The sequence below is a fragment of the Babylonia areolata genome, chromosome 23 (assembly GCF_041734735.1).
Source record: "Babylonia areolata isolate BAREFJ2019XMU chromosome 23, ASM4173473v1, whole genome shotgun sequence".
Classification (NCBI taxonomy): Eukaryota; Metazoa; Mollusca; class Gastropoda; order Neogastropoda; family Buccinidae; genus Babylonia; species Babylonia areolata.
In genome coordinates, this window is record NC_134898.1 from 50,554,933 (window position 1) to 50,567,432 (window position 12,500).

A 12,500-nucleotide genomic window follows, 5' to 3' on the forward strand; every position below is an offset into this window, starting at 1 on the left:
TAAAAACACGGTCAGAGGTAAAATCATTATTTCATGACAGAAGAGGTGTACATAGTTGCAGACGAGGAGAAAAGTTTCTGGTGTTTGCAATAAAACGTTGACGATGAGAACTTTTTTCTGGTGTGTGCAACAAAACATTATATTGTGAACAGGAAGGGGGGCGCAAGAGGAGGGGGGGAGGGGAGGAATTTGATTTTTATTTTATTTCTTTACTTTTTTTTTTAAAACAAAGAATGCTTGGATACGTTGTTGTTCTGAGGTCCATTTGGGAAAGTCTTCCTTTTAAGCCATCAAATAAATAAATAAATAATAAATAAGTAAATCCGAATTGAAATGGCGGAGACTATCAGTTCTGTTCCAAAAATATGGAGAACTGTTTATATATATATATATATATATATATGTGTGTGTGTGTGTGTGTGTGTGTGTGTGTTCTTTTTTTCCAATTTTGTTAACTAATAGAATACGTGATGTCTTAAGGCCCCAAAAAGGGCCTTAATTGTCTTCGCTCAGTGCACTGCCCTCAGGAGAAAGTATCGGGCAGTCTGGTCCACTGCCCCTTCTCCTCATAGACATTATATATATATATATATATATATATATATATATATATATATATATATATATATATATATATCAGACTGTCGCGAGTTGCATCCTGTGGTTACTTTTGCCCCTGTTCGGGAGCAGTTATGTCCCTTGAATTTTTGATGGAGTGTCCTGTAAGTGCCTGCACCCATAGTGAACACAGCGTAGGCCTCCAAGGGTGGTGCAGGATTGTTCCAAGGACTGGTGGAGACCGCGCTTCTCTGGGTCCTCCCCAGCACCTACGGGTGTTTCTCTTTCTTCTTTGCCTGGACTAGGCTGACCCTGGAGAAAGGCCCAGTGACGGTGAGGAAAGACCCACTGACCACAGGGAAAGTCCTGTTGACAGTGGGAAAGACTACAACTTGGGATTCTCTCTTGAGGGCACATAAGACCGTGTGGCTGTGTCTGGAGTGACACTGTCTTCATCTGTCTGCGGGCAGGGGCGGTTTGGTCTGTGGGGTGTGCTCAGCAGCTAGAGGGTGGTGTCTTTTGCAGGTGGGCTCTGCAGTCATGAAATACTGGCTGTTACACCCATGGGGATACTTCTTTTAAGGCTGTCGCGAGTTGCATTCTGTGGTCTCTTTTGCCTCTGTTCGGGAGCAGTTATGTCCCTTGAATTCTTAATGGAGCGTCCTGTGCGTGCCTGCACCCTTAGTGAACACAGTACAGGCCTCCAAGGGTGGTGCAGGATTGTTTCAAGGGTTGGTGGAGATTGTGCTTCTCTGGGTCCTCTCCAGAACCTATGGGTGTTTCTCTCTCTCTCTCTCTCTCTCTCTCTCTCTATATATATATATATGTATATATATATATATATATATATGTATGTGTGTGTGTGTGTGTGTGTGTGTGTGTGTGTGTGTGTGTGTGTGTGTGTCTCAGTGCTTCTCCTCAACGCTCGTGCACAGTTCCACGTTGGTGACCACGTGAAGACCCAGCTGACCAGTGGTCACGTGCAGTGAGGCCAGCTGCCGTCGGCAGGGTTGTCTCCCCTGTACTTCGCTCGTCTCCCTTTCATCCCGTGCGGGGCCGCCAGGGGGCGGCGCGGCGTGGCGCTGATGTCGGGGATGAGAGAGCTCTGCTGGGCGTTGTTGGAGTGGTGGCGGTGTTGAGTTGTGCGGCAGTCCGCGCTCACCTCACAGTCCAGCACGTCGTGGCGCTGCAAGGCTCGTGGACACGGCATCGGTGTCTGCTGATGGTGGCGGTGCTGGGCGGGACGAGCCACGGACCTGTGGGCAGGTTCATTGCCACAGCCTCTGGTCATGGCAGCACACACGGGCGTGGTGGCTCTAGTGCTGTGCACGTGGTGTGGGTGTGGGTGTGGGGGTTGCCTGGAAGCTGAGAGGGGATCGGCGGCTCCAGGAACGGTGGTGGTGGTGGTGGTGGTGGTGGTGGAGGCTGCTGGAGCTGGGGAGGCTACCTGCCCTCCGCTCACCGCTGACGATTGATGCGCGTGCACCAGACGGGAAGACGAAGCGTTGTCGTTGTCACGAGCGATACGCGTGACGGGCTGCCCCTCCTCCCCGGCTCCGTCCCGAGAGGAGGAAGAGGAGGAAGAGGAGGAAGAGGAGGAAGAGAGGTAGGCAGTGGAACAGCAGCTGGCCCAACAACTGTGAGGCGTGTCCACGTCTCCATCCTCACCTACTCCCTGACGATGCAGGAAGACGGGGATGTCGTCTCCTGGGTCGTCACCGTCAGTTGGGGCGGAGGGAGGGGGCGGGGGAGGAGGGGAAGAGGAGGACATCCAGTCGGGCACAGGCGGAGGGGGAAGGGGAGGGGGAGGGACAGGTCTGCGCAGGCCCACGCCGGTGGCGGTGAGGTGACGGTGGTGGTGGTAAGTGGGCGGCCCCCCTTTCTCGCGGGACTTGATCTCCCGAGGCAGCACCACGTCCAGTACCAGCCTGGACGGCATCTGGGTCACGGAGCTGTGGCCGTCCGTCTCCCCCACCTCCGTCACTACCGCCGCCGGCCCGCCGTTACCAGAGCGGGGATCATGCGGCTGACACGCCCTGGGTTTCCAGAAGGGAAGTGCGCCGTCAATCGCCTCTCCCTTCACCGCCCCTCTGAAGACGGGTTTCGGGGAGCTGAACACATCTTTCGTGCTGGGAGCGACGATCTTCTTGGGCACTCTGGCCATGCCTCTGACTGCGTCCTGTTTCCGGTGTTCTAGGAGAGGAGACCTCTCGGACACGACCAGCAGTGACGCTTCCGGTCTGTTGGGAAGGAAGTAACACATGGGTCTGCTGCTGAGAACCTTTTTCTCCTGAACCGATCGTAACGCGTGTTTCGCTGATCGCGATAGCTCACGCTGCGGATCAGACCGTACTTCACTTCCAGCTGCTGAGTCTTCTGCTTTACGGCCACCATGGGGGGAAGCGGGGATGTCACGGATCTGAAGTGGGAGACTAAAGGGTTGTCCGCAGCCCTGTCCCCACGATGATCGTCATGTGACGGACCTTCGGAACGATCCACGTGGTCCTCCGGAAGCTCTGCAGAATCATCAGAGGCCTGTCTGCTGAAGGCTTCAGGCTGCTGGTCCTGTGGTCTTTGCCTGGGGAAGCCTTCTCTCCCGGTGTCCAGGACGGACTGGCCCTCCATGAGGAAGGGCCCCCGGGGCGAGATGTTGGCCCGCAGAGCCTTGCTGATGGGCAGGAGGCAGCGGCCGTTGGCCCTGGCTGTGGCAGGGAAAGACCTGGACGTGTCCAGGGACCTGATCACCGCGTCTGGCTGTGACCCCGGGTCATCATCCTGGAGAGGGCTGGCCTCTGACCTCAACTGTACAGTCCCTGAAACACAGTGTGGATGTAAAGACCCCCCCTGTACAGTCCCTGAAACACAGTGTGGATGTAAAGACCCCCCTTTGTACAGTCCCTGAAACACAGTGTGGATGTAAAGACCCCCCCCCCCCCCCCCCCTTTGTACAGTCCCTGAAACACAGTGTGGATGTAAAGACCCCCCTTGTACAGTCGCCGGAACACAATGTGTTTGTAAAGGACTGACCCCCCTGTACAATCTCCATCCACACCCCTCTCCACTCCTTAGCTCCCCCTTCTGTCTCTTCGAATAATCGTCAGCATGAGTCTTGTTCATGTTTGACCATCGTGTTCGTCTGCAGTGCCCCTTCACTTTATTTTGCCAGCGCCTTTCCACACAAAGCCCAACTGTTATTTTTATTTTATTATTTTCTCTCTCTCTCTTCTTCTTTGGGGGTGGGGTGGAGGATCTTCTTTGTTTTTTTCTATGCGGAAAACACATTGCTCTGTTCGCCGCGTGGCTTGCGCAACAGTGGTGACGCCGGAGGTATTTGCACGTGCAACCCGTGTGTTTGTCACAGTGAGCTGTGTCGGCGCTGATCTGCCTTCTCATTGGGTGTTCTCATCACACCTGTCTTTCTTCACACATCTTCTTCCCGAAAGGCTGCTGCCATTTTGACCAAGTTTGTTTTGTTGTTGTTTTTTCCTGCGCTTTGGTGGTTTCACTCGGGCAAAAAGTGTTACCTGTGGGTGTTTCGTAAGGTGTCCGTTTGACTGTCTGATTCTTCTCACCTGTGAAATAGCACGGTGTACCCTACTGCTGCCACTGGTCTCTGCCTGTCGCCGTAGTTTTCTGTGTGTGTTCTTGGAGCGTACGAAATTACTTCGGCCATTACTTCGGACCGGGACGTGAGAAGGGCATGACAGATTGAAGGTGGGAGTTACCATTCTTGTTGGTTCTGTTTATATGTACAGCATGCAGTATGTGAAATGAATCCGGTTCATAGCAGCCAATAAAGTTTCTTCCTCAACACAGCACGAACAGTCACAACACAACACAAAAATAGCCGAGTGGTAAAAGCGTTGGACTTTCAATCTGAGGGTCCCGGGTTCGAATCACGGTAACGGCGCCTGGTGGTTAAAGGGTGGAGATTTTTCCGATCTCCCAGGTCAAAATATGTGTAGATCTGCTAGTGCCCGAACCCCCTTCGTGTGTATACGCACGCAGAAGATCAAATACGCACGTTAAAGATCCACTAACCCATGTCAGTGTTCGGTGGGTTATGGAGACACGAAAATACCCAGCATGCATGAACCACGACAGAGTCATCGGCAAGTCGATGTTGGTCGTGTAATTGAAAATGTTAGTAATGGTCAAAGTTATGACTGCTGAACATTAATGGAAGAGGAAGAAGAAGAAGCAACACAAAACGGACGGTCACAACACAGTCACAACACAACACGGGCGGTCACAACACAGTCACAACACAAACACAACACAACACGAACAGTCACAACACAACACGGGCGGTCACAACACAACACAGACACAACACAACACGGGCGGTCACAACACAGTCACAACACAAACACAACACAACACGAACAGTCACAACACAACACGGGCGGTCACAACACAACACAGACACAACACAACATAACATTGACAGACAAAACCCAAGACAGTTACAACACGGGCAGTCACGACACAACACGAACAGTCACAGCACAACACAACACGGATAGTCACAACACAACACAACACAACACGAACAGTCACAACACAACACAGCACAACACGGACAGTCACAGCACACCACGTCACGGACAGTCACAACACATCACGGACAGTTACAACACAGCACAACATGAGCAGTCACAAAACATCCCGGACAGTCACAACACCACACGGACAGTCACAACACAACACTACACGGACAGAACACGACATAGACGAAACGACAACAGTATCAAGGAATCGTCATAACGTCCGTATACGCTACAGTTACGGCGCAACACAACACAACACGGCACGGCACGGCAAGGCACGGACACTAACACACCGTATACACTACACTCCACTTTACCATGGTCCTCTGGCAAGGTCACCCTGAGGTCATCCAGGAGCGCCCTCTGCTGTTCCAGGCGTGGATCTGTCACGTGACTACTCCCCCCCTCCTCCTGCTCCTCCTCCTCTGCCACCTGCTCCTCCAGATAGATCTCCACCACCTGAAAGTTTCATCACTTTCTCAAGGAGGCGTCACTGCGTTCGGACAAAATCTACATAGTACTCTACACATTTGCTGGGCAGGTGCCTGACCGCAGTATAATTTATGTGCATGCTTGTATGAAATTGTGTACCCATCAGAGTGGATTTCTTCTACAGAATTTTGCCAGAGGTTAACCCTTTTGTTCCTATGAGTTCTTTTTCAGCGCGCCATGTGCGTGTTGCAAACGGGACTCCGGTTTATCGTCTCACCAGAATGGTCAGTTTGATTTTCCAGTCAACCTGGGAGAGAGGGCGAGGCCGGGATTTGAACCCAGACCCTCGCGGACGTTGTATTGGCAGGTAAGCGTCTTAACCATTCTGCCACCTTCCTTCACCTGAAACTGAAAACAGCGCACACACCTCTGTTTTTTTTTTTGTTTTTTTTTATCTGCATGATAACTCCGTCGAACTGCTAAGTTTTATTACTTATAATGTCACATGGATTCCTGTCAACGGACAGAAAGGAAACAGCGGAAACAGCAGCAAAGCATTGCCATTGCAGCTGAATAGCACTTCTATATGTTAAAGATTCACTGTCACTGGTATCACTTTTCTTCTTCTTCTTCTTCTGCGTTCGTGGGCTGCAACTCCCACGTTCACTCCTTCACTCAAGTGGGCTTTTACACGTATGACCGTTTTTACCCCATCATGTAGACAGCCACAGTCCGCTTTTTTTTGGGGGGGGGGGGGGGGTGCATGCTGGGTATGTTCTTGTTTCCATAACCCACCGAACGCTGACATGGATTACAGGATCTTTAACGTGCGTATTTGATCTTCTGCTTGCGTATACTAGCGAAGGGGGTTCAGGCACTAGCAGGTCTGCACATATGCTGACATGGGAGATCGGAAAAACCTCCACCCTTTACCCATCAGGCGCCGTCACCCTGAATCGAACCCGGGACCCTCAGATTGAAAGTCCAACGATTTAACCACTCAGCTATTGCGCCCGTCGTATCAGAGTGATACCGCTGCTATAGGCAGGCGCGTGATGTGGTTTTTATTGAGCGTTTTACGTTCCACTCTTTGTCACTGGTGTGTTCCAGCCCTTGTCGTTTTCACGATTGAGCGCGTCGAACTCTGACTGTGTGGGACAGACTGGGATAGTGTGAGTGACGAGGCTTTGAATGCAGAAATAATTCAAAATCTGATTTATAAATATGAAGTGTCCTGTTGTGTTGTAGTGTATTGGATTGTACGTATAATGATATGTGGCGTACGCATACAAGCGTACGCATGCAGGTATGCATATGCAACATGTAAGAGCACATAGACTTACACACACGCGCGCGCGCGCGCGCGCACACACACACACACACACACACACACACACACACACACACACACACACACACACACTGAAAAATCTATTCTCCATTTCGGCCCTCTCTGTTGTAAAAGCCAATGGATTCCTTGTTTATAATGATTTAACGCGAATGTGCCAAGTGAAAAGCTTATTTTCACGTGCATCCTACTTATTCTCCGGGAGTCATAAAAAAAGGTTAATGGGGAACTTGGGAACAATGGTTCTTCTTGAGGGAATGGTGAAGTACTGAATTTTCGGAAAACAGCAGTGTATGCAGCCAGTGCAGTGAGCGGCACCACTCGTGACCTGTTTCAGTTCGATTCAAGTTCAGTTTCTGAAGGAGGCATCACTGCATTCGGGCAAATCCATATCCACTCCACCACGTCTGCTTGGCAGATGTCTGAGCAGCAGTAATACCCAGTGCGTATAGGCAGGCTTTGCATGTATGCATGTATGTTTATGTAACTTTCACAGTGGATTTCCTCCACAAAGTTTTGCCAGAAGACAATCCTTTTGTTGCCATGGGTTCGTGTTCAGTGCGCTAAGTGTCTGCTTCACACGGGACCTGGGTTTATCGTTTCATCCGAATGACTAGACGCTGAGTTTGATTTTTTCCAAACTTCGAATCGAACCCAGACCCCCAGGGACATAATTCGCAGACTGATTAGCGTCTTGGCCATTTCGCCAGCTTCTTCAACCAGAAGTGGTTTCTCACAATATTTTACATTGAAAATCCACTGCTGTCATTATTAATAAACCACTGAAATAGGCTGCTGTAAATTTTTGGCCGAATCTTTGAATTTTAAAATGCATTTTTTTCAACCTGTGTGTGGTGAGCGTATGTCTGAATTGGGCGTCTGTGTTCTCAATGAGAGGGCAGCCTGTGGAGTTGAAATCGTCTCTCGATTTTTTTTTTTTTTTTTTTTTTTTTTTTTACATAAATTTTTATGAAAACATACCTACTTGTATGAAGCGGTCCTTTTTTTGTGTAGGAAGTATTTCCCTACATAGATGTATGCGTAAAGTGTATGCGCCTGCGCGCGCTTGTGCGCGTGTGTGTACGCTACATACTCACCTCACGAATGATGGCATATTCTTCTTCCACCACGTTGTGAGAGTCGGGGTTGATAACTCCAAGCCCTTTGGAGCTAGACCTCACTGGCCTCCCTTGTTGTGGGTCAGCCTGTAACAGCGGAGTCCCTGGGGAAAAAGTCCAGAGCACGGAGCTAAGAGGCCGGTGGAATGGTGGAACTTAAATTTGGTATGAAATTCGAGAAAACCAAAGAAATCAAAATCAAACTACACCACGAAATCAAAAACACACACCGCCACACTACATCACACCATGCACCACCACTGACCACAGCACCCGGTCAAACCACATTGCCACATCACATCACACCACATTACATCAAACCACACCACAGCACATCACACCACAGCACATCACATTACATCACACTACAAAAACCGCCGCGCGTCACAACAGCAAACCATCTACGTCACACCTCACCACGCCACACCACATCAACTTCACCACATCACACCTCACCACATCACGAAACATCACATCACACAACCACATATCACACCACCACATCACACCACACCAACACATAATTATGACACCTACACATCACATCACACCACCACATCACAGCACACCAACACATAATTATGACACCTACACATCACATCACGCCAGCACATCACACAACCACATATCACACCACACCAACACATAATTATGACACCTACACATCACATCACGCCAGCACATCACACAACCACATATCACACCACCACATCACAGCACACCAACACATAATTATGACACCTACACATCACATCACGCCAGCACATCACACAACCACATATCACACCACACCAACACATAATTATGACACCTACACATCACATCACGCCAGCACATCACACAACCACATATCACACCACACCAACACATAATTATGACATCTACACATCACATCACGCCAGCACATCACACCACCACATATCACACCACACCAACACATAATTATGACATCTACACATCACACCACGCCAGCACATCACACCACCACATCACAGCACACCAACACATAATTATGACACCTACACATCACATCACGCCAGCACATCACACCACCACATATCACACCACACCAACACATAATTATGACATCTACACATCACACCACGCCAGCACACCACACCAACACATCACAGCACACCAACACATAATTATGACACCTACACATCACATCACGCCAGCACATCACACCACCACATCACACCACACCAACACATAATTATGACATCTACACATCACATCACGCCAGCACATCACACCACCACATATCACACCACACCAACACATAATTATGACATCTACACATCACACCACGCCAGCACATCACACCACCACATCACAGCACACCAACACATAATTATGACACCTACACATCACATCACGCCAGCACATCACACCACCACATCACACCACACCAACACATAATTATGACACCTACACATCACATCACACCACCACATCACAGCACACCAACACATAATTATGACACCTACACATCACATCACGCCAGCACATCACAGCACCACGTCACAGCAAACCATCACATCACATTACACCGCCACGGCACACCACCTTAAGTACAACATACCACATCACGCCACCACATCATACCACACCATCATATTGCATCACGCCACCACATCATACCACACCATCATATTGCATCACTCCACCACATCATACCACACCATATTACATTACCACATCATACCACACCATCATATTACATTACATTACCACATCATACCACACATCCACATCACATTACATTATACCACCACATAGCACCACCACATCACACCGCCACATTTCTTCACCACAACACTCCAACACACCATATTACAGCACACCACCACATAACACTACACCATCACACCACCACATAACACAACATCACTACATAACACCACACCTCCACATCACATCACCACATTACACCACCATCACGCTACCACATAACACCACCACACTGCTCCACCACATTACTATGACAGCACACCATCACGCCACCACATAACACTGCACAACACTACTGACCACATAACACCACACCACACCACATAACACATCATACACCTAAATCACATCACACCACCACATCTCACCCCAACACCCCCCACACCCCTTACCTCGCCCCCTGGCATAGTAGAGGCAGTAGCCAGCAGGGAGGACCACCTTTTCCACCACGTGCCTGGATGCCACGGGCCTCATCCGCTCCGTCCCCCCCCTCACCACTCTCCCCCCCTCCCCCGCTCCAACCCCCTTCCCCGTCCCCCGCCCTCTCTGCACGGTCAGCCAGCACTGGCTGGTGCTGGGGTCTGGAACCTTTCCTGCCGCGTGCCCTCGCTTTTCTGAATTGGGCCAGCTTGTCCTCCCAGCGATACTCGATTTTGTACTGTAGCGGCATGCTGGCTAGGGGAAGACTGAAGTGGTGTGCTGTGGTGGTGGTGGTGGTATTGGAGGGACAGTCACTGACTCCCGTGTTGGCCTTGTCCAGCCGCCCCCGTGACTTTGTATCAATCAGTCACCAGTCGGTGTTCAAGCCCACCTGCGTTCGTGTACCGAGATTGACGCGATACCTGTCCTGTTCGTTTGATGTTTGGAGACTGGGTTTATCGTTGTGGGGTGTGCTCGGGAGTGCTGTCAGCATCGTTCAGCTGGGGAAGATCGTAGCGTAGTTCTGAGGATGTTTTTTTTCCCCTCAGAGCAGGTTTCACACGAGTTTGAGGGAGTGAGACACGTGTATTGTTGGTGGGAAAGTTGTTTCGATGGGTAGGTATATAAGCTCTCCTTAGAAGCAGAGAGAGAAAAAAAAGGTTTAGCTTTGTTACCTTTTCCACAAAACACAGAAATTCACTTTGCGCACTGAATCCCGGATTTGTTTTTCTTTCTAGGAAACCTTTGTTCACACTGGATCATACTATGTATGCTTTTGTCACAGTATTCATGTTTTTCGCTTCTCTCGCTGTCTGTCATGCTGATGGCCGCAGAAGCTGTTTGGATCACAGAGACCAAGAAAACGAAACCAAGCCTCGTGCGTTGTCGTTAATGAAGCTTTTAGAGGAGTCAGCTTTGTCACGCCATCGGTGTTTGATGCACAGCCACCCGTGAAGTGGGCAGATCAGCCACATAAAGCATTGCGCCACGTGACGAGCAAAGCGAAACGTCCATGAGACATGATCTGGGATCACCCGGTGAGTGCTGGGGAGGAACTCCTTTGCGTGACTCGCGGAGATTACGTGTCTGTTACGGTGCCACTGGCGGGCTGCAATCTTTTAAGCCACTCTGCTGATCTGGGAGATTTTGGAGCATGATAAATGACCGCGTGGAACATGTTCAGCTGGCACGAATCCCATCATTGACTGACTTACTACAGGTCTTGTGTCTTTTGGAGTTTAGTTATGTTGTTCAAAGATCTGGAACCGGATGATACATTACTGACATGACTGTTATAACATGACTGTTACTGGCTACATGCAGTTCCTTTTGTTGTTTTTGTTTTCAGTATTATATTCATTTGTATCACTGGCAAGATAAGACTGTTGCTACATGATGGCTATAGCACTTGTCTGTACCCTAGATATACATCGCAAGCCTTTCGTGAAAGCTAAAACGCAACACTGAGGAAAGTTATTTTTTTTAAAAAGGAAAGAAAAGAAAGCCATTAGACAAGACTGCACCACTGAAGAAGCTTTCAGCTACTTGATGGTTCTTTGGCACTGCGAGTCATACCTTTCAAAACACCAACAACAGACCCACACCAAAGAGCACGGAGATCCAACGACCGGAGAACTTTCTTCACACCACACCACACCAGAGGCTTGTTTCAGTTTTACACGCTTGTTAGGCAAGGTTGTCACGAGACATGCTAGGAAGATGGCGTTTCTTTTTTCATACCTCGCGGTCAGAGTGGCCTAAGTTTCTCGCGAGTCAAGGCAATTAAGGTATAGCCTTCACCTGCAGAGCAACTTTGCTCCCGGGAGGTAAGGATGAAATCTTCCTCCCGCCTCTCACCCGTTGAATTCTTTGCGCAAGCACTTCTCGTCCTCACCACTCGCTCTCTCGACACCAGCACACCAGCGTGCTTGCGAATATACAGGGAACGATCAAAACGGGAAACACTCTCAGAACGATCAAAACGGGAAACACTCTCAGATGCCCACAGAATGCTACCGCGGCCCCCTCCACTCTTTGAACGTCGCCAGAGAAAGTCCGACAACCCGCAGGAGAATGTTACAGTCCCCGGGATTGAAAGGTGACTGTCTTGGCTGTGGCCTGGGAGAACCACACACAACTAAAGAGGTGAAAATGTTTGACAGCACTTTGCACACTGTTCCACAATGCACTCGCTTTTATTGCCCCTCGACAGCTGAAAAGAGGGTCGTTTTGGGGCCACGTTCTGACATGGGGTTAGCTTTTAAATGCGCGTCGTTGATGTCTCCGCGTTGATTTGCATGACTATAACACATAATATATGTAACTTTCCGGTGGTATAGC

At 49.6% G+C, this 12,500-nt stretch overlaps 1 protein-coding gene across 1 annotated transcript; it reads right to left on the minus strand.

The window, feature by feature from the left end:
- Positions 1-2,621: 2,621 nt before the first annotated feature.
- LOC143298089 (uncharacterized) lies at positions 2,622-12,223 on the minus strand. The gene is made up of 4 exons (XM_076610771.1): positions 10,133-12,223; positions 7,986-8,110; positions 5,426-5,567; positions 2,622-3,371 (listed from the first exon to the last, which is right to left on the minus strand). The coding sequence occupies exons 1-4, from the start codon at positions 10,212-10,214 to the stop codon at positions 2,752-2,754; spliced, it is 969 nt and encodes a 322-aa protein (XP_076466886.1). The 5' UTR covers positions 10,215-12,223; the 3' UTR covers positions 2,622-2,751.
- Between the last annotated feature and the right edge of the window lie 277 nt (positions 12,224-12,500).

Excerpts from the sequence above, each read along its gene's own strand:
- LOC143298089 (XM_076610771.1), bottom strand. The coding sequence starts at position 10,214 with ATGAGGCCCGTGGCATCCAGGCACGTGGTGGAAAAGGTGGTCCTCCCT. Across the intron at positions 5,568-7,985 it reads AATATGCCATCATTCGTGAG|GTGGTGGAGATCTATCTGGA; the intron begins GTGAGTATGTAG and ends TGAAACTTTCAG. Across the intron at positions 3,372-5,425 it reads GACCTTGCCAGAGGACCATG|GGACTGTACAGTTGAGGTCA; the intron begins GTAAAGTGGAGT and ends ACTGTGTTTCAG.